Source organism: Myxocyprinus asiaticus, chromosome 8 (genome assembly GCF_019703515.2).
Source record: "Myxocyprinus asiaticus isolate MX2 ecotype Aquarium Trade chromosome 8, UBuf_Myxa_2, whole genome shotgun sequence".
NCBI classification, from domain to species: Eukaryota; Metazoa; Chordata; class Actinopteri; order Cypriniformes; family Catostomidae; genus Myxocyprinus; species Myxocyprinus asiaticus.
The window spans coordinates 1,489,818-1,513,568 of NC_059351.1; the positions used below are offsets into that span (position 1 = coordinate 1,489,818).

General features: G+C 38.1%; 2 protein-coding genes across 3 annotated transcripts in view; both read right to left on the reverse strand.

Annotated features, from left to right (window-relative positions):
* gucy1b1 (guanylate cyclase 1 soluble subunit beta 1) overlaps positions 1–1,424 on the reverse strand; it is a 34,710-nt gene extending 33,286 nt beyond the window's left edge. Inside the window, exons 1-2 of the mRNA XM_051705036.1 lie at positions 1,251–1,424; positions 766–839 (exon numbers count right to left, since the gene is read on the reverse strand). Coding sequence (XP_051560996.1) covers positions 766–839; positions 1,251–1,253 — 77 coding nt within the window. The 5' untranslated portion in view covers positions 1,254–1,424. The remainder of the gene's footprint in view (positions 1–765; positions 840–1,250) is intronic.
* Positions 1,425–2,808: 1,384 nt separating this feature from the next.
* On the reverse strand, positions 2,809–16,975 carry gucy1a1 (guanylate cyclase 1 soluble subunit alpha 1). Of its 2 annotated transcripts, none has more exons than XM_051705031.1 (8): positions 16,335–16,975; positions 16,066–16,124; positions 15,602–15,690; positions 14,785–15,500; positions 10,355–10,840; positions 9,265–9,408; positions 4,258–4,412; positions 2,809–4,070 (listed from the first exon to the last, which is right to left on the reverse strand). In XM_051705031.1, the coding sequence occupies exons 1-8, from the start codon at positions 16,566–16,568 to the stop codon at positions 3,899–3,901; spliced, it is 2,055 nt and encodes a 684-aa protein (XP_051560991.1). In that variant the 5' UTR covers positions 16,569–16,975; the 3' UTR covers positions 2,809–3,898. The 2 variants fall into 2 exon arrangements, with proteins under 2 accessions (XP_051560991.1, XP_051560992.1); XM_051705032.1 differs by having other exon boundaries at positions 16,074–16,124; positions 16,335–16,398.
* Positions 16,976–23,751: the final 6,776 nt, after the last annotated feature.

Genomic DNA, 23,751 nt, shown 5'->3' on the forward strand with positions numbered 1-23,751 from the left:
GGGCCAAGAATGATGACAATCAAACAACATTAAGTGGGACTCAAACTCGCAACCTGAGCTTAAACAGGCTCTAAAATATATATTTAGTCTTTAACATTACATACAGCTGTGACTTGAAAAGGCTACTCTTAAACGTCACATAAAAAGAGGAAGTTAAATCAAGATTCACTGTTTGTTTAAGAGGAAAAAGTTGTACGCAAGTGACTGAAAGCTCACATGTTATGCCATGATTTCTCATGCTCTGAATTCATGAAAAAGAGCATCTGGTATCAAAGACAGGACTGTCACAATAAACCGGACTATAGACTACAGAAGGGGGAAATTGAAAGAATAAGGTCTTTATAAGGAACTACTTTTTCTCATTAGTGCTGAAAATATATCTGATTACTGTATTTATATATAAATACATATATAACATATTTTCTTGATATATACCTCTCAATGTACTGTATATGTCATGTACTATAGTCTTGGATGTGCTGAAATGATATTTGATAGATTTTAAATCCACCAAATCATTTTCAATATGACATATCAATCACACATTGATGCTCAGAAGTAACATACACACATGCACCACTCTTTATTACTCCTAACCTAAGTCACTTGCATTTACACAGAGATCTAAACATCACACATCAGATGTGCACAAATGAATTCATTAACAATATATTGTGTGCATAATTGACAATTGACATGCATAAAAAAACATTTAAAAAAATAAAAATGCAAGTTTGCTCATACAGAGATCAAAATTAAACTTACTTGATGTCCTCCCAAATATCTGGTCCATAATTTCTCAGCACCAGAAGTTCCAGTGCGTGGTTGACAAAACCGTACTGCAAACCAGACAAATATGCAATTAATGTATAATATGCATATGCATGCATATATTATAATAATAATACATTTAAAAAATGCAATTACTATATATGCATGTGCATATATAATAATTTGCCTTTTCATTTTGGCCATTGTTTGTTTACATATTCAACATGCATTAATACGTTGTGCTGCATACGTGCAAATGAAAAACATGAGCTGTGTGTCCCTGACAGATTAAATACAGAATTAATAGAACAGCAATAACATACCTATAATACAGATTGCCAAATTCAGTAATGCCTTTTTATCGCTTATGATCGTAAGCTACAGAGCATATAATATTTTCAGGAACAGGAATTAAGGTATAAATATAAGGAATGTTTAAAAAAAAAAAAAAAAAAACGCTTGTAATTAAAGCTACATACCATGTTTCGACAAATTCGCCAATTGCCTGTTTCCGATAGATTGAATATCTAAACACCAGCACTGATACACCGTACAGCTATTACGAGTGAAACCACCATTCCTGAAATGAGCTCAATGTTATTGACAGAGGATGCAGCCAACAGCAGCGCAGGGATCCTAGAATTACATACAATTTCGTGATATCACACCCAGAATGGTTAGCTAATGAATATTAATTACGTAACGTTACGTAACGTTTCTGATTTGCTGCAAGGCAGACGTTGATAGGTGGGCTTTAGCAAAGTCTCTCCAATAAAGTCAGTCCACTGTCGGTCATCTCTGGAACACTCTCGGGAGGATATTTCCAGCCATGACAGTGCAGCTCCTATCTACTTGAATGGGGGAACACCGAAAGCTCAAAAACGGTTTGTCAAGATTACGATCAAAGAAGATATTTCAAACCAGCAGTAAAATCTGACATCACTGGAATCATAAATTGTGATTCTTTACCTCATATTACGCTAAAAAAACGCCATTTTCCCGGCTTATATAGTTAATGTGCATGTACTTCCTAGAGTTGATTGACAGGCCAAGTCTGTATCTAAAAGGTGATTGGCTCTTTTACCTGTAAGGCGGGACTTCCGTTCTACAGCCGTTGACCGTTGGGCGTTCCAATTTCTTCCATTCATTTTAATAGAAGTGGCCCCGTGTCTGCTAAACACTCTCTGACTTTAGTCAGCTATTGGTCAGGCGAATTAACGAATCCTTCAATGATTGAAAGCTTAGTTCATGAATTTTAATTAGGTTACGTGATAGTACGCTCCAGGAAGGTTACCAAGCAACGTCAGCATGTCCTTGTTAATATTCATGCTCAGGTCCTCTGCAGATTTCATCTTTATAGTAATATGTATTATTATAGAGTAAATCCCAAGATATTTAAATTGTGTAAAAAGACACTGATATTTTGTGTTGCTTCCAAAGCATGTGTGGTAACCTCATCATTTGAGAACGCAACACCAATCAGCCACAACATTAAAAACCACCTGCCTAATATTGTGTAGGTCCATAGAACTGCCGCTCACTGGATGTTTTTTGTTTTTGGCACCATTCTGAGTAAATTCTAGAGACTGTTGTGTGTGAAAATCCCAGAAATACTCAAACCAGCCCATCTGGCACCAACAATCATGCCACGCTCCAAATCATTGAGATCACATTTTTTCCCCATTCTGATGGTTGATGTGAACATTAACTGAAGCTCATGACCCGTATCTGCATGATTGTATGCACTGCTGCCACACGATTGGCTGATTAGATAATAGCATGATTGATTGATGAGTATTTGGCGGCACGAGGGGGGCCTACACAATATTTTATACAGGTGGTATTAATGTTGTGACTGATCGGTGTATGAGGAATTACCACTAATGACACATTTTGTCTTTAGCAGTAATGTGATGTCTTGTGATGTAAAGTACAAATGTGTTACTTTATGAGTTTTTTGTGGCATCTCTTTCACTTCTTTTATGAAAAGATGGGGTTGCATGCACACACATTTAAACACACCAAACTGTGAGTAAAGCATGTTTATTACTGATATATATATATATATATATAAAATTAAAAAAAAGTCACAATTAAATATTATAAATGTTCACTTTAGGATGACTGTGGTCAAGATATACTGAGGTGAAGCTGTTAGTCCAACAGGGATCCATTTATTAACATTAGCTAACTACATTTGTTAACGTGAATAACAATGAACCATACTTTTACAGCATTTGTGGTAGCACATTATAATAAGGTTGCATTTGTTTTTAAAATATAATTGTTCATTGTTAGTTCATATTAATTCATAATATATTAACTAATGTTAGCACATATAATAAATAAGTATTAGTATACAGTATGTTGCAATTAACATTAACCAAGATTAAAAAATGCAGTAAAAGTATCGTTTATTGTAAGTGCATGTTAACTAATGTCGTTAACAAATGGAACCTTAACTTTAACACTTGTAAATATGAGTTCTATAAAGATGCGAACGTTTTAATCTCATAGTTACAAACGCACCAGTCATTTCAACATTTACTAATACATTTTTTAAAATTAAAAGTTGCATATGTTAACATCAGTTGAACTAACATGAGCTAACAATGACTAATTATGCTTTTAGCAATTACCATGAATAAAGATGAATAAAAATATTGCTCATTGTTAGTTCATGATAGCCTAATGCATTAACTAATGTTAACAAATGAAACATTATTGTAAAGTGTTACAGCTTTTATTTCACTGTGTGGTGTAGTCAACTACAACGACATGACCCATGTGCATGGTGCTTTATTCAGACTATTTAAATGATAATTATTGTCCTTATACGTTACATATGACTCACTCTCTTGACTCTAGCAAAAATCATCAGTCAATACGGAAACAAATGTGGATGCTGTTCTCATCTGTTTAGATTTTTGGTTTGCAGTTACAAAACGTAAAAGAAACTAATCACTTTACCAAACTAAAACAAGAGGTTCAGTCATTTAAAGTCTCAGACGACACAGAGCTGATGCCACTGTGAAACCTTCTACCTCTGGCTCAACTAAAAACAAGACTGACGGGCAATATTAGCCCACTGTTTCCAGCGTTCATTGTCTGAGAGCGTGTTCACGTTTCATCCACTGGGCTGAGCCTCCTCTGTAGCACAACCTCTGGAAGCAACACTTTTCTTTTGATCGCAGGCCTGGAGGAAGTAACAAACACCAGGGATGTCGGCGGGGAAGTTGGGAGGAAGATCCTCTCTCGTCCGGGGGATGAGCGTGAACTCTGGACGATCTTTTAACAATCTGGAATGGGAAAGAGTACTGTAACAAATAGTCTTAAATCCCAGATGCAGGTACACTTTAAAACTGCTAGTGTTAAATCAGCTGTAACACAATGGAATCACTCTGTTCCATAGAAACGAGTTAAACTGCCAAAACATGCCAATTTGTATTTACAGAGAAACAAGCGGGACAGTTGTCTTTTTTATACCTGTAGGTGGTGGGACTGACGTTTATCTTTCTTGGTAGGCTACAGGACTCAAATTTATTGGCTAACGTGACGTTGTTGCCAAAAAGGCAGTAGCGAGGCATTTTAACTCCGACTACACCAGCCAGAACCGAGCCTGAGTGGATCCCAATACGCATCTGAGAATAAAACAAATAGTCAGCAGATAGTCAATTAAGCAAATTGTCATTTAAAAGAACAGTTTTACTCGCCATCTTTCTTCTCAACTTTTCTTTTTAAAGGAATAGTTCAACCAAAAATGTCAATTCGGTCATAGTTTACCCTCACCCTCGCCCTCATGTCATTCCAAACCTGTGGCCTATGACTTTCTTTCTTTTGCAGAACACAAAAGGAAACGGATGAATGAATGTCCCTGTCCGTCTTCTCAACACAATGATAGCTGACAATGGCTCCTACACAGAGCTGGGTAGCTTACTTCAGAAATGTAATCCGGTACTGATTACAGATTACACGACTTAAATTACAACAAATAATCAGTAATGCAGTCTTTCACATTACACTTTTAAGAAATACAATCGGATTACATTTGGAATGCTTTTAGATTACTCATTGCATATTTTAATTAAAATCTAATCATGCCTTTAAAACAGCCCCAATTCTCCTAGATACACCTGGACACAGTTTCTCTTGGTTGTCGGCAGATAGGATGTTCCAAGCTTCTTGGAGAATTCACCACAGTTCTTCTATCTATTTCGGCTGTCTCAATTGCTTCTGTCTCTTTATGTAATCCCAGACTGACTCGATGTTCAGTGGGGGCCATGACATCTGTTGCAGGGCTCCCTGTTCTTCTGTTCTATTCTATTTGCAAAAGTAATGTTTGGGAGTCTAACATTTATATTTCCTATTGACACACTAAAGCTGAAGAGATAAATAACCATCTTAAAACAAATGTTTTTGTGAAGCATCTTATGTGCCTTAAACTTTTGCACAGTACTGTATATCATATACATTTTATAAACATTTTGTGGCAGGGCGGAGGGCGGTGCCCATATTTCTGCACACCTGGCCCCTAATCAGGCTGATCAAGCCCGAGAGGGATAAAGGCGACTGGAGGCGGCAGTTCGACAGAGAGAGAGTTACGGGCAGCTGCCCGGCATATCTTTGTGTTTGTCTTTTTGTTTAAGTTAATCATTAAACTATTATTTACATTGTTAAGCCGGTTCTTGCCTCCTCCTTTCCGGGTTTCGGCACAAGTGTAGGACAGTACAGTGGAAGTTCAGCTGCTCGTAACTCTCTCTGTGTCGAATTGCCACCTCCGGTCGCCGTTATCCCTCTCGGGTTTGATCAGCCTGATTAGGGGCCGGGTGCGCAGAATCATGGCCCCGCCCTCCGCCCTGCCACACATATATACAGAACATCCAAGTGCTTCTTAAGATTGGAGGTGAGGGTCTTTTTCAATGGAGATAACTTTTGTAAGGCGTTGATCAGTTACTTTCCCTCTGTGTCTCTTTGAAAGTCAAGTTATTTCTGTGGTCCAGTGAGGAACGGGACTGTACTGTCTTTGATGTGCTGTATATAGTGCTACCTGATTAGGCCTATCACACATACTTCAGGCTCAGTGGCTCCGAACGCTCTTTTAAAATGTAGGAACATAATAAGTAAATTACACACGAGATATTCCACTGGTTGATTGGTATTGTAATCAAGAATGTAATCATGTAATCCATAAAAAGCAACTGCAATCTGATTATGCACATTTTAAAATGTAATGTAATCTAATTACAAGTACTCAGTTTTTGTAATCTGATTTGTAATCCAGATTCGTTGCTGCCCAGTTTTGCTCTTAATTCGCTAAGAAAGTCTAAATAAGTACCCAAAAAGTGGTCCATGCAGCTTATATTGCAAGTGTGCAAGTGCATCATGACTTGGCCATCCCACTATGGCAGGGTTTGGAATGGCATACTACCATACTACTTTTTAGATATTTAATGATATCTTTAAATGGCAAAAACAGTAAGAGTACTATGGTCATGTGCCATTCCAAGCTCAGCCTATAACAGAGTTATAAATGCTCCTGACTGATATATATCAGCTCTAACGGAGCTACTTAGAAATCTTACTGAGCCAGTATCGTGCATCTGACGTAATTTATAATTCCAAACAGAATGTCAGATTTTTTTATTTTTCTGATTCCCGAATTCGTTTCTCGGTCATCTCTCCCCTGCATTAATGTGAGTACAGAGCTGCCGAGCAGGGATGCAGTGACATGGCCAGAGAGAATGAGAATATAATGAACATAATGAGTGACAGCAGAGAATTGCGCTAAGAAAGAGCGTGAAGCAACAGTTAAACATGGGCATCTCTAGCACGAAAGTTCAGCTGAATCAAAGGAAAAAGTGGTGCCCTCTCATTTTGTTCAAGAAACCCAAGAGAAAGGTGATGGTAGTGTGATAAAGAGACTGGCAGCAAATTAATCTGTGATTAAAGAAGTGTCTATGATTAGCTGGTATATAAATTTGTTCATTTTAAATGTAGCTTTATTAAGTCAGATGTAGCCTTCCAGAATAAACAAATAGAATATATTAAATTCATGAAATGAAGCAGAGACAAAAAAGACATTAAATTTGTCATATTTTGCGAAAAGGATCAACTTCATTGTGACAAATAGCAGCAATATTGAGTAAACAAAAAAATGTAAATATATTCTCATGTATTTTAAGTTTATTTTTGTGGGTCCCCATCACGTGTTTTTGCACTGAGGCCCATAAGAGCGTCATTACGCCACTGCCATGAAGTCCAATTAGTCCATGTGGCTTGTGCGTCATTTTGCATGTCTTCTAAATACACACAATAGGTTTTGTTGAGAAACAACCTGAAATGTAAGTCACATTTAATTGAAAATCTTGACATCCATTGCACGTTCATGAGCACGTTCAAGAACACAACACTGTGGCTTCAGAAGACCCGTATGCCACATGGACTACTTTTGTGCAACACTCTCATAATGATAAGTCATTATCGACATTTTGTGACTTTTTGCCTGCACCACCAATACGTCACCCTTGGTCGGTTTTTTTTTTTTTTTCTCCCCTTTTCTCCCAATTTGGAATGTCCAATTCCCACTACTTAGTAGGTCCTCGTGGTGGCGCGGTTACTCGCCTGAATCCGGGTGGCAGAGGACAAGTCTCAGTTGCCTCCACTTCTGAGACCATCAATCCACGCATCGTATCACGTGACTCGTTGTGCATGACACCGCGGAGACTCACAGCATGTGGAGACTCATGCTACTCTCCACGATCCACGCACAACTTACCACACGCCCCATTGAGAGTGAGAACCACTAATCGTGACCACGAGGAGGTTACCCCATGTGACTCTGCCCTCCCTAGCAACTGGGCCAATTTGGTTGCTTAGGAGACCTGGCCACCCTTGGTCCGTTTTTTTTAAATGTATCATTGATTTACCATTTCATGTTTATTTTGATTCCCGTGGGACACAAAGGATTTTATGAATGTCTGAGCTGCAGCTCAAATAAGTAGAAGAGCACAGAAAAAATTTTCATAAAAGTAATCCTTTTATATTCCAGGTCTTCCAATGTTTGCTTTGTTTGCACATGATAAATCCGAAGATTGCCAAGCCTGTGACAGAATCCTCTGAACTGAGGTGGAAACGGAATGACAAGGAAGTTTTCATGATGCAGGCAAAAAGTAGCTAGTGTGACGTCTTCATCATGAGACTGCATGTTTAATGATGTTTTTAGATGCTTTTTAAGCATTAAAGGGATAGTTCACCCAAAAATGAAAATGTTCTCATCATTTACTCACCCTCATGCCATATCCGTCTGTTTTTCTTTTGGTTTCCTTGCTAAATGTAGAGCAGTAGCAGGTCATCTATATCCATGTTCTTGACTGTGAACATACATGCAGCGCGCGCTTAGAATAAACTGTATGTTATCATCTGTTGGTGTGGACGCTAATATATAGTTATCTTTATAGTTATTGTTATAGTTATCATTCTTGGTGTGAACAGGCCTTTATGGATTACACATAAGCTGCCTTATGTGATTTTTTGAGCTTAAAAATGTTGGCACCCATTCACTTGCATTGTATGGACCTACAGAGCTGAAATATTCTTCTGAAAATCTTCATTTGTGTTCTGGTGAAGAAAGAAAGTCACACACATCTGGGATGGCATGAGGATGAGTAAATGATGAGAGAATTTACATTTTTGGGTGAACTATCCATTTCAAGTGAGTAATAATTGCCTTGATACTGAAAAGACGGACCAGAATGTACTTTAAATGTTTTCCATTTTGTTCTGCATAAGAAAGAAAGTCGTATTTGGCATGACGTGAGGGTAAGTAATTTTTAATTTGTGGGTAAACTATTTCTTTAAATGCTTTAAAGTTCAAGTTAATTCTTCATTTCAAGTCATATGCATTTTGAAGACAATTTTAATCCCATAAAGTGCATTGTTTACCAGTTTAATACAGATGAAAATGCAGGAGATCAAACCCAATATCTAAACCAAACATAAACATAAGATGGTGAGAGATGTGCCTTAAAATAAAGAATGTTCTTAGTTTTGTATCTACAAATTCTATTTTTGGCAACTAACACACACACACACACACACACACAAAAACACAATTGCCTTGTTATGAATAATCTGAATGTGCAATATTTCAATTTTTAACCTAAAGAAAGAAAATGTATGTGTTCTTCAAATGTTTCTCTTCCTTGTATTGGGATTGTGAGGCGTCAAGTGTCTGCATACAGTATTTAGATATGTCTATAATTTTTTATAAAATGCATATAAACGTATAAGTACGCTGTGTAACGAGTATGTACTGCATATGTCACACATCGTTTTTAAATTGAGATTTCCTTTATTACACTAACCAACAAAATGCTGAAACAGTTGCATGATTTGTGTTCTCATTTTTTTGTTGATGTTTATATGGTATGGAACATCAACATTCATGGTCTGAGTGTGTACCCATCATGTAGAAAAACATGACAAAATGCTGACCTTGATGACCTCCCCCATGGGAGTCGTGACCTCATCCGACAATTCCATCATCTTCAGAGCCATGAGAGCAATCTGGACAGCATGGGTCGGACACTCTTTGTGTAACCCTCCAGCTACACAGTACGCATCGCCGATGGTTTCCACCTTGAATGCACAAATTAGGACACATGAAAGGTTACGGGAGCAGAGTGCTAAATATTTCATAACACACCTCTGGTTATGTTCAATGTTAATAGATCTGAGCTGCTATAATTCTCATTTGCCCATCAGCTTGTGGCATCTGTGTTACCCATAACCAATTAACAAAACTGTCCTGCAGTCCAACAACAATTTCAAGATTTTAAGCTCACCAGTGCATTCCACATAAATGCACCAAATTAGAATAACTTGACCTTTTCTATCAAAGTTCTACGCAATTTCTGTCAGCAGTTCTGGCCACCACTAATTTGCTAGCGTCTTACAAAGTGAACACAGAAGACTCAGTGAGCTATTTTGAAACCAACTATAACAAACCAACTTTACGTTAACAAACTGGCACATCTTGACAGCTTGAGAGACATTCATTCCCTGTTATTGCCAATCCAGTAAGGAGATGTTTGAGACACACATCAAGAACCAGCTGAGAGATGTGGGGAGAAGACAAGAGGGGAATCTATTTTAGGATATAGCTGTCTGCAAGAATGTAAGCAAAGCCAGACACTAAACTAAACTTTGCCTGCACTGTCTTTTACAAGAGATTCATCTCTGCTGTGCATGGGAAATTTTGCTTTGTAGAGCCACTACAGATTACATTAGCTAACCTCCCAGCAGTTTATGAGGTTGCCTGTCTGAAATTATGCAAGTTTGGTTGAGAGGTTTCGGGTGAACGATTGCCTTAACCGTAACCCCAGAGGCCAAGATAAAGTTGAAGGAATAGATTTTGCTATCTGTGAGAAAACAACCACATTTCCCACTAGTTTGGAGATAAAACACCTAAAAAGGAAAACTGTTATAACAAAAGCAGTCACACTAAAGCACTATTCATCTGTGAGGAATTCAACACATATTAATACTGAGTGGCAATAAATAAACTCAGGGCTGCATCACCTACCTTATACACATCCAGCTCCCCGCAGTGGTGATCAAATCTAGTGTAGAGCTCACTAAGCATGTTCACCACCTGCATGGGTGTACATCGCGAGCAGGTCGCAGTGAAGCCCACAATATCTGAGAACAGCACTGTAACATGATCAAACTTTTTGGCTTGCACGGGAAGTCCCTGCCACAGACGCTGGGCAACGTTCCCCGGGAATATTGTGATGAGCAGCTCTACAGTCCGCCTCTTCTCTTCTTCAAGGGCCTGGTGTGCATATTCCAGGGCAGCTTTGGCTTTGCCCAGACGTTTTTTAAGACCATCCTGGGCCTTGGTCTGCTCTCCTACCAGAACAACGTCTCGTAATGCGTTGTGAATTGGAATGTCAGAGAGGTAGAGGCCCCGGCCTGTCAACTCCTCTAGCTTATCCACACACGGAGAGCCAAGGAAGAGGAGAGCACTCATCTCTGACATGAAGATCATCTGCCCTTTTAGGTCCATATGCTATAAGGAGAGGGTTTAGTGGATGAGGGCATTAATACAATTTACTAAACAGTATAAAATGTTGAAGTTTTTCTACTTTACTGTATATAATTAATTCTAGAGAAAACAAATAGAGTTTGATTTGCAAATATTGCTTGAAAAGTAAATATGGATAATTGCATACAACCTCAAATCCAAAAAAGTTGGGACAGTATGCAAAATGGCAAATAAAGCAAAAATAATTAAAATAATAAAAGTTATTTGTAAATGTACTTTGACTTGTTTTCATACAAAAACAGTTTAAAAACAAGGTGCTTCATGTTTCGCCTAATCAACTGCATTGCTTTTGAGGATACACGTTTTTTCTGAAATGATAACAATCTGTCGAGTTTAAATAACAAGGTCATATGAAACAAACGATGTTAAACAGGTGAGGCAATAATGTTTATAGTATATAAGGAGCCTCCTAAAAAAGCCTAGTCTTTCAAGAGCAAGGATGGGATGAGGCTCGCCAATTTGCCAACAGATGCATTAGCAAATAGTCCAGCGCTTTGAGAACAATGTTCCCCAATACAAATTAGAGGGATTTTGGGCATTTCACGCTCTGCAGTGACCAATATAGTTAAAAGATTCAAGGAAGGGGGCCTGGGTAGCTCAGTGGTAAAATACGCTGGCTACCACCCCTGGAGTTCGCTAGTTCGCTAGTTCGAATCCCAGGGCGTGCTGAGTGACTCCAGCCAGGTCTCGTAAGCAACCAAATTGGCCCGGTTGCTAGGGAAGGTAAAGTCACATGGGGTAACCTCCTCGTGGTCGCTATAATGTGGTTTGTTCTCGGTGGGGCACATGGTGAATTGAGCGTGGTTGCCGTGGTGGATGGTGGATGGCTTGAAGCCTCCACACGTGCTGTGTCTCCGTGGCAACGCGCTCAACAAGCCACGTGATAAGATGCGTGGGTTGACTGTCTCAGACGCGGAGGCAACTGGGATTCGTCCTCCGCCACCTGGACTGAGGCGAATCACTATGCGACCATGAGGACTTAGAGTGCATTGGGAATTGGGTATTCCAAATTGGGAGAAAAAGGGGAAAAATCCCCCAAAAAAAAAAAAAAGATTCAAGGAATCCGGTTAAATCATGGTGCATAAAGGGCAAGGCTGAAAACTACTTCTGAATGCATGTGATCTCTGATCCCTCAGACGTCACTGTCTTAAAAACCGCCAGTCATCTGTAAAGGATGTCATGACATTTGGTAAACCTGTGTCAGTTAACACCACTCGCCGCTGCATCCACAGATGCAAGTTAATGCTTTACTCTGTAAAGGAGAAGCCATACATCAACACTGTCCAGAAAACTGTCCGACTTCTCTGGGTCTCATCTGAGATGGAAAGTAGAGTGTTTTGTGGTCCGACGAGTTCACATTTCAAATAGTTTTTGAAAAACACAGCCGTCATGTTCTGAAAGAGGAAAAGGACCATCTGTTATCAGCGTCAGGTACAAAAGCCAGTGTCTGTCATGGCATGGGGATGTGTAACTTACACATCTGTGAGGGCACCATTAATGCAAAAACGTATGTAAAAATGTTAGAGTAACAAATGCTGCCATCCAGCACCATCTTTTCCAGGGATGTCCCTGCATTTTCCAGCAGTACAACTCCAAACCACATACTGCCCGGATTACAAGTGCATGGATTGGCCTGCCTGCAGTCCTGACCTGTCTCCAACTGAGAATGTGTGGTGCATTATGAAGCGCACAATACAGCAACGAAGACCCCATACACCTGTGCAGCTGAAGACCTACATAATGGATGAATGGGGTAAAATTCCACTTGCTGAATTTAACAAACTTGTCTTCAGTGCCCAAACACTTGAAGGGATAGTTCACCCAAAAATGAAAATTCTCTCATCATTTACTCACCCTCATGCCATCCCAGATGTGTATGACTTTCTTTCTGCTGCAGAACACAAATGAAGATTTTTAAGAAGAATATTTCAGCTCTGTAGGTCCATACAATGCAAGTGAATGGGTGCCAAAAATTTTAAGCTAAAAAAAAATTGGAATTTTGAAAGAAATTTGATGCTCCAAAAAGCACATAAAGGCAGCATAAAAGTAACCCATAAGACTCCAGTGGTTTAATCCATGTCTTCAGAAGTGATAAGATAGGTATGGGTGAGAAACAGATCAATATTTAAGTCCTTTTTTGCAAGAAATTCTTCTCCCTGCCCAGTAGGTGGCGATATGCAGGATATTGATCTGTTTCTCACCCACACCTATCATATCACTTCTGAAGACATGGATTAAACCACTGGAGTCTTATGGGTTACTTTTATGCTGCCTCTATGTGCTTTTTGGAGCATCAAACTTCTGGTCACCATTCACTTGCATTGTATGGACCTACAGAGCTGAAATTTTCTAAAAATCTTCATTTGTGTTCTGCTGAAGAAAGAAAGTCATACACATCTGGGATGGCATGAGGGTGAATAAATGATTAGAGAATTTACATCCCTTGTGTTATTAGAAGACATGGTGATGTTGCACAGTGTTAAACACTCGACGGTCCCAACTTTTTTGGAGCATGTTGCAATCATCCGATTTGAAATTAGTGTATATTTAAAAAAATGTACAATTAAATTCACATAAAAAAAAACATCAAATAATGTGTTATTTTAGTGCTTTCGATATATCACAGCATTTACAAATCACTCCTTTCTGTCTGTATTAGCATTTTCCATACTGTTCCAACTTTTTTGTAATTGGGGTTGTAGTTCCATAATGTCAAGTCACACTAAATTAATTTCCGTTTGCCAACTGATTTTTCTTGGTAAAATCTAAAAGTGTATACTAATATTTATATTGTACCCAAAATATCTGATCCATATGAATATGAAATGGTGTAATGAAAACTAATATTCCGTCAACATACAGAAAATGAATGTACCACTCTTATAATTCAGTGGAATAATGTGCTTTTTTTTAGTGGATTTAGTTTACGTAAATGATGTCTGGTGATTAAGTAGCCATTGAATAATACTGGATGTTGCAGTCAACAATCAAATTTACATTGTTTTTGTTTTAAAAAAATATATACCATATGATATACAGATCAGTGTGATTTGATATAGAGCACATTGAGAACTACAAGAAGTTACTGTAGTTAATGAAGCAAAGCACACAGTCTAACCTTGAGGGGAAAATAACAGTACATAAACCATAATACACTAAGTATTAGATTAGATGCGCAAATTCCTAACAACGTCTCTGTACCATCAATGTATATATGTAGCCTTAAATGAATGTAGATATGATGTATCAGTTGCTGTGCTATTCTTTTCCTGTAAGTATAAATAGGGTAGATCTCATTATTAGAGGCTTTGAAGGGCAAACATTTTTTTTTTTTTTACCCATCTTGACATTTGTGCCATGTTCATTTCATCATCTGCGTGATGCAGGGCTTTATTGCATTGCCCTTATTATACTCATCTACTGCAACCCAAGAAGCTAAAACCTGCCAATAAAAAATCGGGCCCTCAACCATCTCATAAAAAACCTCTAAACTCACCTCAGATCAGAATGAAGATATGAGAACCTATGAGAAAAATCCCACTAATTACTGTGCACTGATCAGTAGACTCACGTTGAGCTCATCAACATGAAACCTATGACTTCTTTGATTCCTCTTTCTCTTTGATGCCAGTATGATAAAATGACGCAGACCTTGAAAAAGTTCACATTTCTAACTCGATCTAAAAGCATCAGCACAGAATATGAATGCATTCAAAGCTGCAAACATAGATGTTTTTTCCTCACTCTGTTTGACTTGTCTTAGCTAAGCAATAAGCTTGGTGTTTTACAAATTCCCTGGTTAGCAGTTTCACGTGCAACGGTTGGCCAATTGTTCGCATCAGCGTTTAGAAAAATAGGATACAAGGGCACCCTCATTGCAGAGAGAGGAATCTGAGAACACAAAATACCTTTCCAGGGCTGTCTGTTGAGCTTGCTGCATGCTGTTTCACCCGTAGTACAAACTGGGTGTTCAGCATGGTCAAAATATCCTGGAAGCTGGCTCGTATCTCTGGTGAAACAATGGCAAAGTGTTCGTTGAAAACAGGTCTCCTCATGCCATCTCTGCAGCGCCCAAGTCTCCTCCTCAACCCATCTCCAATCTGCATCAGGCCCATTTCTCGATCTAAGAGAATGTGGAAAGGGAAGGTGGAATAAAGCAGCGAGAGGGGAATGTCTCCGGTCGAGTGTGACCTCATGGGGCTTGGTGTGAGGCTCCTGCCATCTCTCACCACCACTGAGTACAGCAGATGGGGCTGATGATTGGCTTGTAGAGCACCACAGTCTTTACTCCCAACATCCATCCTAACCTCCACCTGTGAGCAATAGAGCAAACACGCTGCCGCCTGTATGATGCCTGGGAAGAAGAGCTCAGTGGTGGGGAGAGGATTAAAGTAATAGACGGTCAGGAGTCCTGGATCTTTGTCCAGGCAGAGGATCGAGGCTTGGTGGACATAACGCTGTATCTCAGGAGTGGGTGGCGTGCTCTGCTTTAAGAGAACATTGAAGCTGTTCAAAAAATCATGGAGAGCTCCCCCCACCACTCGGAGAACATGGCCGTCCTCTTCATAACAGTCCCGAAACACCTCCATACCCAGATAAATCTTTAATGCGTCCATGTGGATACCTGGGATTTATTGTGAAACATGAAATTCATTAGAAATTATGCTGCCAGAATGTATACTTTAATTGTATGGAATTTTAATAAGTAGCATGTCCTTTCATTACCTGTTTTAAGGGAGTAGTTTTTCATGACGTCTGATAATTGTGCAGGCGTCTCAAGTATTGGAGATATGTCAGAGCTGCATGCCACATGGCTTTGAATACATAAATTACGCCATAGAATTAAAAGTAAATAAGTAAGGTGTAGGCCTACTATGAAACAAAGATATAGGCCAATTTGCACCATATGAAGATCATCTAATCCGAAATACATTTTAAATGCATATTTATAACCATTTAACATTGCAATTATGATATAGCCTACTGATAAAACTGTAGACATCCCCAGTTATTCTAACAACCCACAGTTTTTTTGTTTTTGAGCAAAGTAAGCGAAATGTTCATTCAAATTTAAAATGATCGTCCAGAATTTGAAATAATGTCATAAAATGACAATTATAATATTTCATGTTAGATCATAACAGATCACAGGCAACATAAAGGCCTAATAATATAAAAGAATATCTTACCAACTCACGTCTGATTGCTCTTTCATGACTCTGATAATTGCATTTCGTAATTTCTCGAACTAAAAGAAACACACATTTATTTGATAAAGATTATTGGGTATGTTTCATTTTATAATTAAAAACAGTTAACATGTATTTTATTTGCGCGCATGCATGTTTATTTTTGGGCATAAAACAGACCATTTCAATAGCCTATATATATATATATTATCAAGCAGTAATCAGTAATATCATTTGGTGAATTACACACATCGGACACATGAATTTACCTCCGGGCACACCAGTTTTCGGATGCTCTCGCCAAGTGAATGCAGATTAACTTTGCTCCGGCTTATTTTACGTCTGGGCAGAATGTTTGTGTTATTGCCCCGCACGTCTTTGGACACGGGCAGAACACCCACAGCGTTGCTTTCTTCAAGATCTGCAGGTTCCTCATTTCCCACGGCCACAGAAAAGGGACATTCCCCCGCAATCTTAAGATCCTTCAATTTAGCGCAAAACATTCTTTGCGTAATAGTCCTCTCCAAACATGCAGCAGAAATATCTACATTCTAAATATCCAACTGTAACCATTCTCAAACATCCGATTCCAGGAGAAAAGCATTCCTGATACAGATTGAAAGATGTCAGCCAGGGCATATAATTTAGACTGCTCACACGCGTACGATTTACCCAAGACTAAGCTATTTCAAACTTATCAGCACCTATTCCGCCAGCATACAATATTCATAGTAAATTACAGGGGCAAATGATGAGCCAAGGATCATTAAGTATGGCCAATCACAGGCACCAATGGAGCTTCCAGCTGACCAATGGAAGCTTTGGCATGCAGATCTGCTTTAAGATGTATTATGCTCGTCTGGAGAGATGCGTGATTTTCATCTGGAGATGCATGGTTCTCTCCTGGAGATGCTGTGCATCATGCGTATCCCTAAAAGAGTTGTCTGGACGTCTTAGATAACTGCCGTTCTGCACAAAGTGTTTGCATGAGATGCAGCTCAGAAGAGATGACGTCTGGCGAATATTTAAGAGGCACACCGTTGGATACTTATGCAACATTGTGTCTTGTTTAAATCCGATTGCGCAAATAGAAACGCGTTTAACATTTTGCATTTTGATCTGTCATTTAGCATCTCAGAGAAAAGAAATCTGGCCGTGCATATGTCTGCCCAGTGTCATGCAAACATTAATTGCCATCTCATCTCATTACAGGCGCGTTATGTAAGGGTCTCAAGGCATGCAGGTTGGCTTCACCATTATGTACTTGTAGCAGTAAATGTATGACAGGACTACCAGGCTAATGAAGAGTAGCCTATAGAGCAGTTATACACGCTTTAATGCAAGTTGGGTATCAAATCCTTTAATTTATTATTTGGAGGGGAAAACAACAACATCAACAACAACAAAGTAAAACAAGCATGTGCCTTTTTATACTACAAATGGCATAATTCCACACTATAGCATACATACTGTACATTTATACGGCTATTGGTGTTATTTTGTTTGTTCTGTACTGTTATTGAAGATTGCATTCATGTGCTGCAGACATTGCAAGAGGTGAGAAGAGTCTAGGTAGTGCATGCACAGATCAATGAAAACTTGAAATCACTTACTAGTCAAATATAATGGTTCTTTACTGCGATTTTATGAAGCACAAACAATGATTCACGACATGCTGAAATTATACTGAGATGTGGCGATATGAAAGATCACCTGTACATTGCTGTTGCCATTGCATAATGGTTTTTTCTAGCACTAAATTAGCTTGTTTGTGTATAGGAAAGAAGAATCAGAAATGAGGACTCTATAACATCTCAGTTGTTTCTCCTAGACAGTAATGAGATTATGTTAGATTTAAGATTTTTTTTTTTTTTCTGCTGAGAATAAGAACCTAAAGAGATCTCAACAATGGCACAAACTGTACTCATATTTTCTAAGGTACCAAAATCTGCTAACAAAAGTCAGCAATTTTAATTAGCTCATCAAATGCTTCCAAGACCTAATTATCATTATTATACATTTTTGTAGCTCTGAACACATCCTGCATGTCAACAATTGTCCCATTGGTTTCAATTTTAATTTCTCTTGAATAATTTTAGAAGTAACATCTGAGATGTAAATGTAACATAACTGAAAACTCCCATTATGTCTCCTGAGCTACGAAAGAGCAACCTCTGAGCAAATAAATGTTCATGTTGGTAGTCACAAACTGCAAACCATGTTTTCCTATGCTATGGGAAAAAATACATCTGTGACGTCAATGCTGAGGAATCAGCTAAAATGATAGTATGGTGATATGATATATAAAACAGAGACCTTTGCATAGAAAATTATTATTATTATTTTCATTCAAAATGAATTTACCGGGATATTTAAGATGTAAAATTAAGGCATGGTGAAAAAGAAGTCTCAACTGTCCTAGCAAGGTTTTTAATTAACAGTGACTTTTATAACATTACCTCACTTTGATATGCACTGCGATTAAGATAAAATAAGGATGCAATGTTTGCCAAAGACAGTATGTTCACATTGATGATTGCATGTACAAATGATGCAAATGCAAATAAATACTGAAATGATCTGTTGGGTGTGAGATGCTGAAATATGGGACTATAATAACTGTGTCCGGTATGGATTTCATACTGTAGGCACGGTTGGCAACCTTACAGAGCTAATGCCAGTATTGTTCATCTAACTTTGATGACATATACATGCAGTACTTTCACTGGTGCAACTATATGCTCTTACTTGTTTTCTTATATGGTTTGTGGGTTTTCCGTGTGTATTCCGTATATGTATGTGCATCACATTTGATCTATGTCATCATCATACAAACACTAGCAACTCATCAGTATTTAAATTCTAAGACTTTTGCTTCGTCAGCTACTCTGACGAACACATAGAAAAAGAGTGGGAGAAAGACAGAAAGGGAAAAAGAGAGATGAGACAAACAGTATGTTTCCTTCTTAGTTTACTATCCTCATCCTCATTTGTCTTCTGTGATGCTTCTTGGTTGTCTGATGTCATGCGCTGACTCTTTCTGTGCTCACACACTTTAAAAACCATACAGCACCAGCAACAGTATGCAAATCATCTCAATCAGCTCTCTCTCTCTCTCTCTCTCTCTCTCTCTCTCTCTCTCTGTCTCTCTCACTCACTCACTCACACTCTCACTCTCTCTCTTTCTCACTCACTCTCTCTCTCTCTCTCTCTCTCTCTCTCTCTCTCTCTCTCTCTCACTCTCTCTTTCTCTCTCACTCTCTCTCTCTCTCTCTCACTCTCACTCTCACTCACTCACTCTTTCTCTCTCTCTCTCTCTCTCTCTCTCTCTCTCTCTCACTCACTCTCTCTTTCTCTCTCACTCACTCTCACTCACACTCACTCACTCTCTCTCTCTCTTTCTCTCTCTCTCTGACCATGCATGTACCTGATAAATACACAACCTACCCATGCTAAAAAAAAAAAAAAAAGCACTCCATTAAGAATTAATTCATTGCTTTTAAAACCATTACAATTTTGGCACAAACTGTCATTTTTGTAATCCTGGCAATGCACACCAGCAAATATTTACAGATTTGACCTAATTTAATTGTCCTTGTTTACTGTGTGTTTTCACCTTTCTTGTCAATAAATGTCAATGCAGCTGCAGCTAATATGGAGGTCTTGGAGTGTATTTAAAAGAATAGTTCACCCAAAAATGAAAATTCTCTCATTTACTCACCCTCATGCCATCCCAGATGTGTATGACTTTCTTTCTTCTGCAGAACACAAATGAAGATTTTTAGAAAAATATCTCAGCTCTGTAGGTCCATACAATGCAAGTGAATGGTGACCAGACATTTGTAGCTCCAAAAAGCACATAAAGGCAGCATAAAATTAATCCATAAGACTCCAGTGGTTTAATCCATGTCTTCAGAAGTGATATGATAGGTGTGGGTGATATCACTTCATATATCATTTCTAAAGATATTGATTTAACCACTGGAGTCGTATGGATTATTTTTATGCTGCCTTTATGTGCTTTTTGGAGCTTTACAATTTCGGTCACCATTCACTTGCATTGTATGGACCTACAGAGCTGAAATATTCTTCTAAAAATCTTCATTTGTGTTCTGCAGAAGAAAGAAAGTCATACATATCTGGGATGGCATGAGGGTGAATAAATGATGAGAGGATTTTCATTTTTGGGTGAACTGTTCCTTTAATAAGCGAATTACAAAGAACACTGACACATAAATACAAATATTTTACCACCGTTTGTCCCTAGATAAATTAACTCTTGTATCGCCATGTCACAAGCATGACTCGTTTAATCTTGCCATCAATTCATTACCTTTTATCATGTTTAGTACAAGTTTCTTATTTTCTCAGTGGTGCCAGGCATGAATAATTCAGATTCAACGTGTGCTGTGAGACATGTGCAGAGCCAGAATCACTGCTACTGTAGACGTGTGCCTAAAAAGAGCAATGGAATTAATTTTGAAGTTTGTGAGAATCAGCCCTCAGGGAGTCTGCTGATTGGCTGGGTGGCTTCCAAACGAAATCTTGTGTAAGGTGGTGTGACTCATTCCTCAGAGGTGGTGCTGGTGAAAACAGCACTGGGCTGAGATATGGTCAACAGAACAATGAGAGCACTTGTCCATTCTCAGTCACATCAAATAAATCAATTTCCAAGTCCAGGGAATATAAATGAATCTTGAAAAATGGAAGACCTTCACTTTTGTGAGTACATACAGCTTCTAATAGAGCCTTGCAAAGAGTAGAAATCAAGCATATCACTAAGTGTTTTATGGTTCTGTGTGTACAGACACTAACAAATTATAATTATATCAGTCCCTTGAACCTGTTTTCCTCCCACCCCAGACGAGGGACCTCATAGCTGTGATGGACGTTTGTTCTGACTGTTTGTCAATCTCATAATCTCATAATCCAAAGACGTGTGGTCGGCTGAGCACAATAAATGTTGAATGGAAGTTTGAGATCAAGAGCCACGTATGAAAAAATTTGTGAAACACGATAAATGATATTCCAAGCACATGCAGTATGTTTATTCAATCGTTTCATCCTTTCGTTCTTCAGAATGGGCTACAAATTGAACGGCAGATTTTGCAGGCAGGGACATGATTATGTGTGACAGCATGGTATAACATAAAATCCATTGTGGCATGAAACAATATTAAGTGCTCTTCTGTTAGGGTGAAATGATTGCAGAGATATCATATCATTCTGAACAGAAAGCTACTTTTACTACAACAAAACAATATATTCCTGGATGTCAAATGTTTTAAGAGTGTGAGCGTTGCATAAATCTTATTGAGTATGGTTCCATTTGTGTGTCGATATTTTTGAGCATATACACCAACAAATCTCAGAATTTGTGTACAGAGGGTGAATTCTTATTTTGCAGTCTCCCACTCCCCCAGAATATTACTCTCTGCAATATCCAGGGAGAGAGCCTAAACCATTATGTAAAATTGTCACGCTTTTAGGAGCGCAGTGATGGTTTCGAGCAGCACTGGGAGCTTGTGTATGTGCGTGTGACTAGAATGTCATAGCTCAATGCCATAGCAACTCACCATCCACCAGGAGAAATCTTTAACTCCAATAATGAGATAAAAATAATTATTTTGCTGAGGAAATATTCTCTCTCCAACTGTCTTCCTTCTAATATACTTTCATGATCACAGCCATGTCAACATAATCACACGGGGAAGTCGCCATGTTGCTTCTGATTGTTCCAGACCACTCTGATGTAGAACAAGAGCATGGAGTGACCACATCTTTGAAAATGCACATTAATGTTAAGCACAATTACATATCACACATCACAGTTTTGAAAGCACTCATTAAAATCGTCCTTTACCTCAAAGGATTGTGATCCTGTTTATGTGCCCCTTGCTGCTCCAACAGTTTTGCGGGAACTCATTTATTCTCCAGAGCAGCAAAACAGCGTGATGAGCAGTTTAATTAATGTGCTGTAGGCAGTCTGGCCCATAACAGCACAGTTTATTACAACACCACTGTGATTTAAGCACTAGTAGTCGTGGTAATAGTAGCTCAGTTTGAGCTCACACTTAAAAAGTAAAGTAAACAGGAAAATGTAGCCAAGTGGAGAATTTTCATGTAGTTTAACTCTAGTTGTTAATTGGACGTTGCCCTTTTAATAACCGTAGTTTTGCGACACCCGCTTTCCGGCACTCTCTCGTGTAACACACATGTGTGCTGGTTAGAAACGTGAGAACATGTATTGTGCAAGATAGCTCCTGGTTTTGTTCATCGTTTGAGAGTTCTTTGGGTAAATATCAAATTTTACACAAAATGCTCATGAATTGAATTAAATATGTGTTCAGAAGTGTTGTATGATAAAATTGAGTGTTTGTTATGGGTTATTTTTGAAGGATGCATATGGATTGCATGTGTGGAGTTTGGTCACATTTTGGTGCACGTGCAAGGACGGGGTATGTAAATTTAGTATTAATCATATCTTATTTAATGATTTACAGCACATAGTGTTTTCCACTTTAGTGAATAAGTGTAATCCTTTTTATATGTGAAAATATGTTTAATGAGAATTTTATTGTTTAAACTGTTATATATGTATTTGGGGCCTGGTTGGAAATGCATAAAATGCTTTGAAAGATTTAAGCATGTGTTTAATGCATAAAATAATTTGAGTGTTTAAGCATGCGTTAAATGCATAAAATACTGTGAGTGTTTAAGCATGAATTAAATGCATAAAATACTGTGAGTGTTTAAGCATGCGTTAAATGCATAAAATACTGTGAATGTTTAAGCATGCGTTAAATGCATAAAATGTTTAAGCATGCGTTAAATGCATAAAATACTGTGAGTGTTTAAGCATGAATTAAATGCATAAAATACTGTGAGTGTTTAAGCATGAATTAAATGCATAAAATACTGTGAGTGTTTAAGCATGTGTTAAATGCATAAAATACTGTGAGTGTATAAGCATGCGTTAAATGCATAAAATACTGTGAGTGTTTAAGCATGGTTTAAATGCATAAAATACTGTGAGTGTTTAAGCATACGTTAAATGCATAAGATGCTTTGAGTGGTTTGTGCAAGTACTTAAGTGCATAGGGTGTTGTGAATGATACAATATAAGCATGTATTAAGTGTGTTGAGGCATGTGGGTAGGCTAATGCCCTGTTTGTGTTTTCATTTAACATTAGCCTCAACTGTATTTCAGTTTAGGTGTTTTCTTTATTCGTTTTTTTTTCTTCATATATGGTGCAATCGACCACTGTTTTTTATTTTAGTTTTATTTGTTTTTGTTTTTTATTCTATAACAGCCATTAGAATGAAAACCCAAAATATCTTTTTTTATCCTGTGGTGATCATTTTCAACCCATCGGCTTCAAAAATAAATAAAATTATCTACTTTTGTTTGTGACAAAATCCATTTCTCCAAAAAACAAAACAAAAAACATTTATAAATGAATAAGTAACTGATAATAATAATAATAATAATAATAATAATAATAATAATATAAAAGAAAATAATTTGCACAATAACTTTTGCAATCCAAATCCAAAAAGCTAATTATGTATATCAATTTAAACGCATGCACAGAACTCATATCCATAGATAACTTGAGGGCACTTGGCAGTGGACGAGGCAGGAGACCTTCCTCTGGAGCGTCATCACACTGAAACATCAAAACA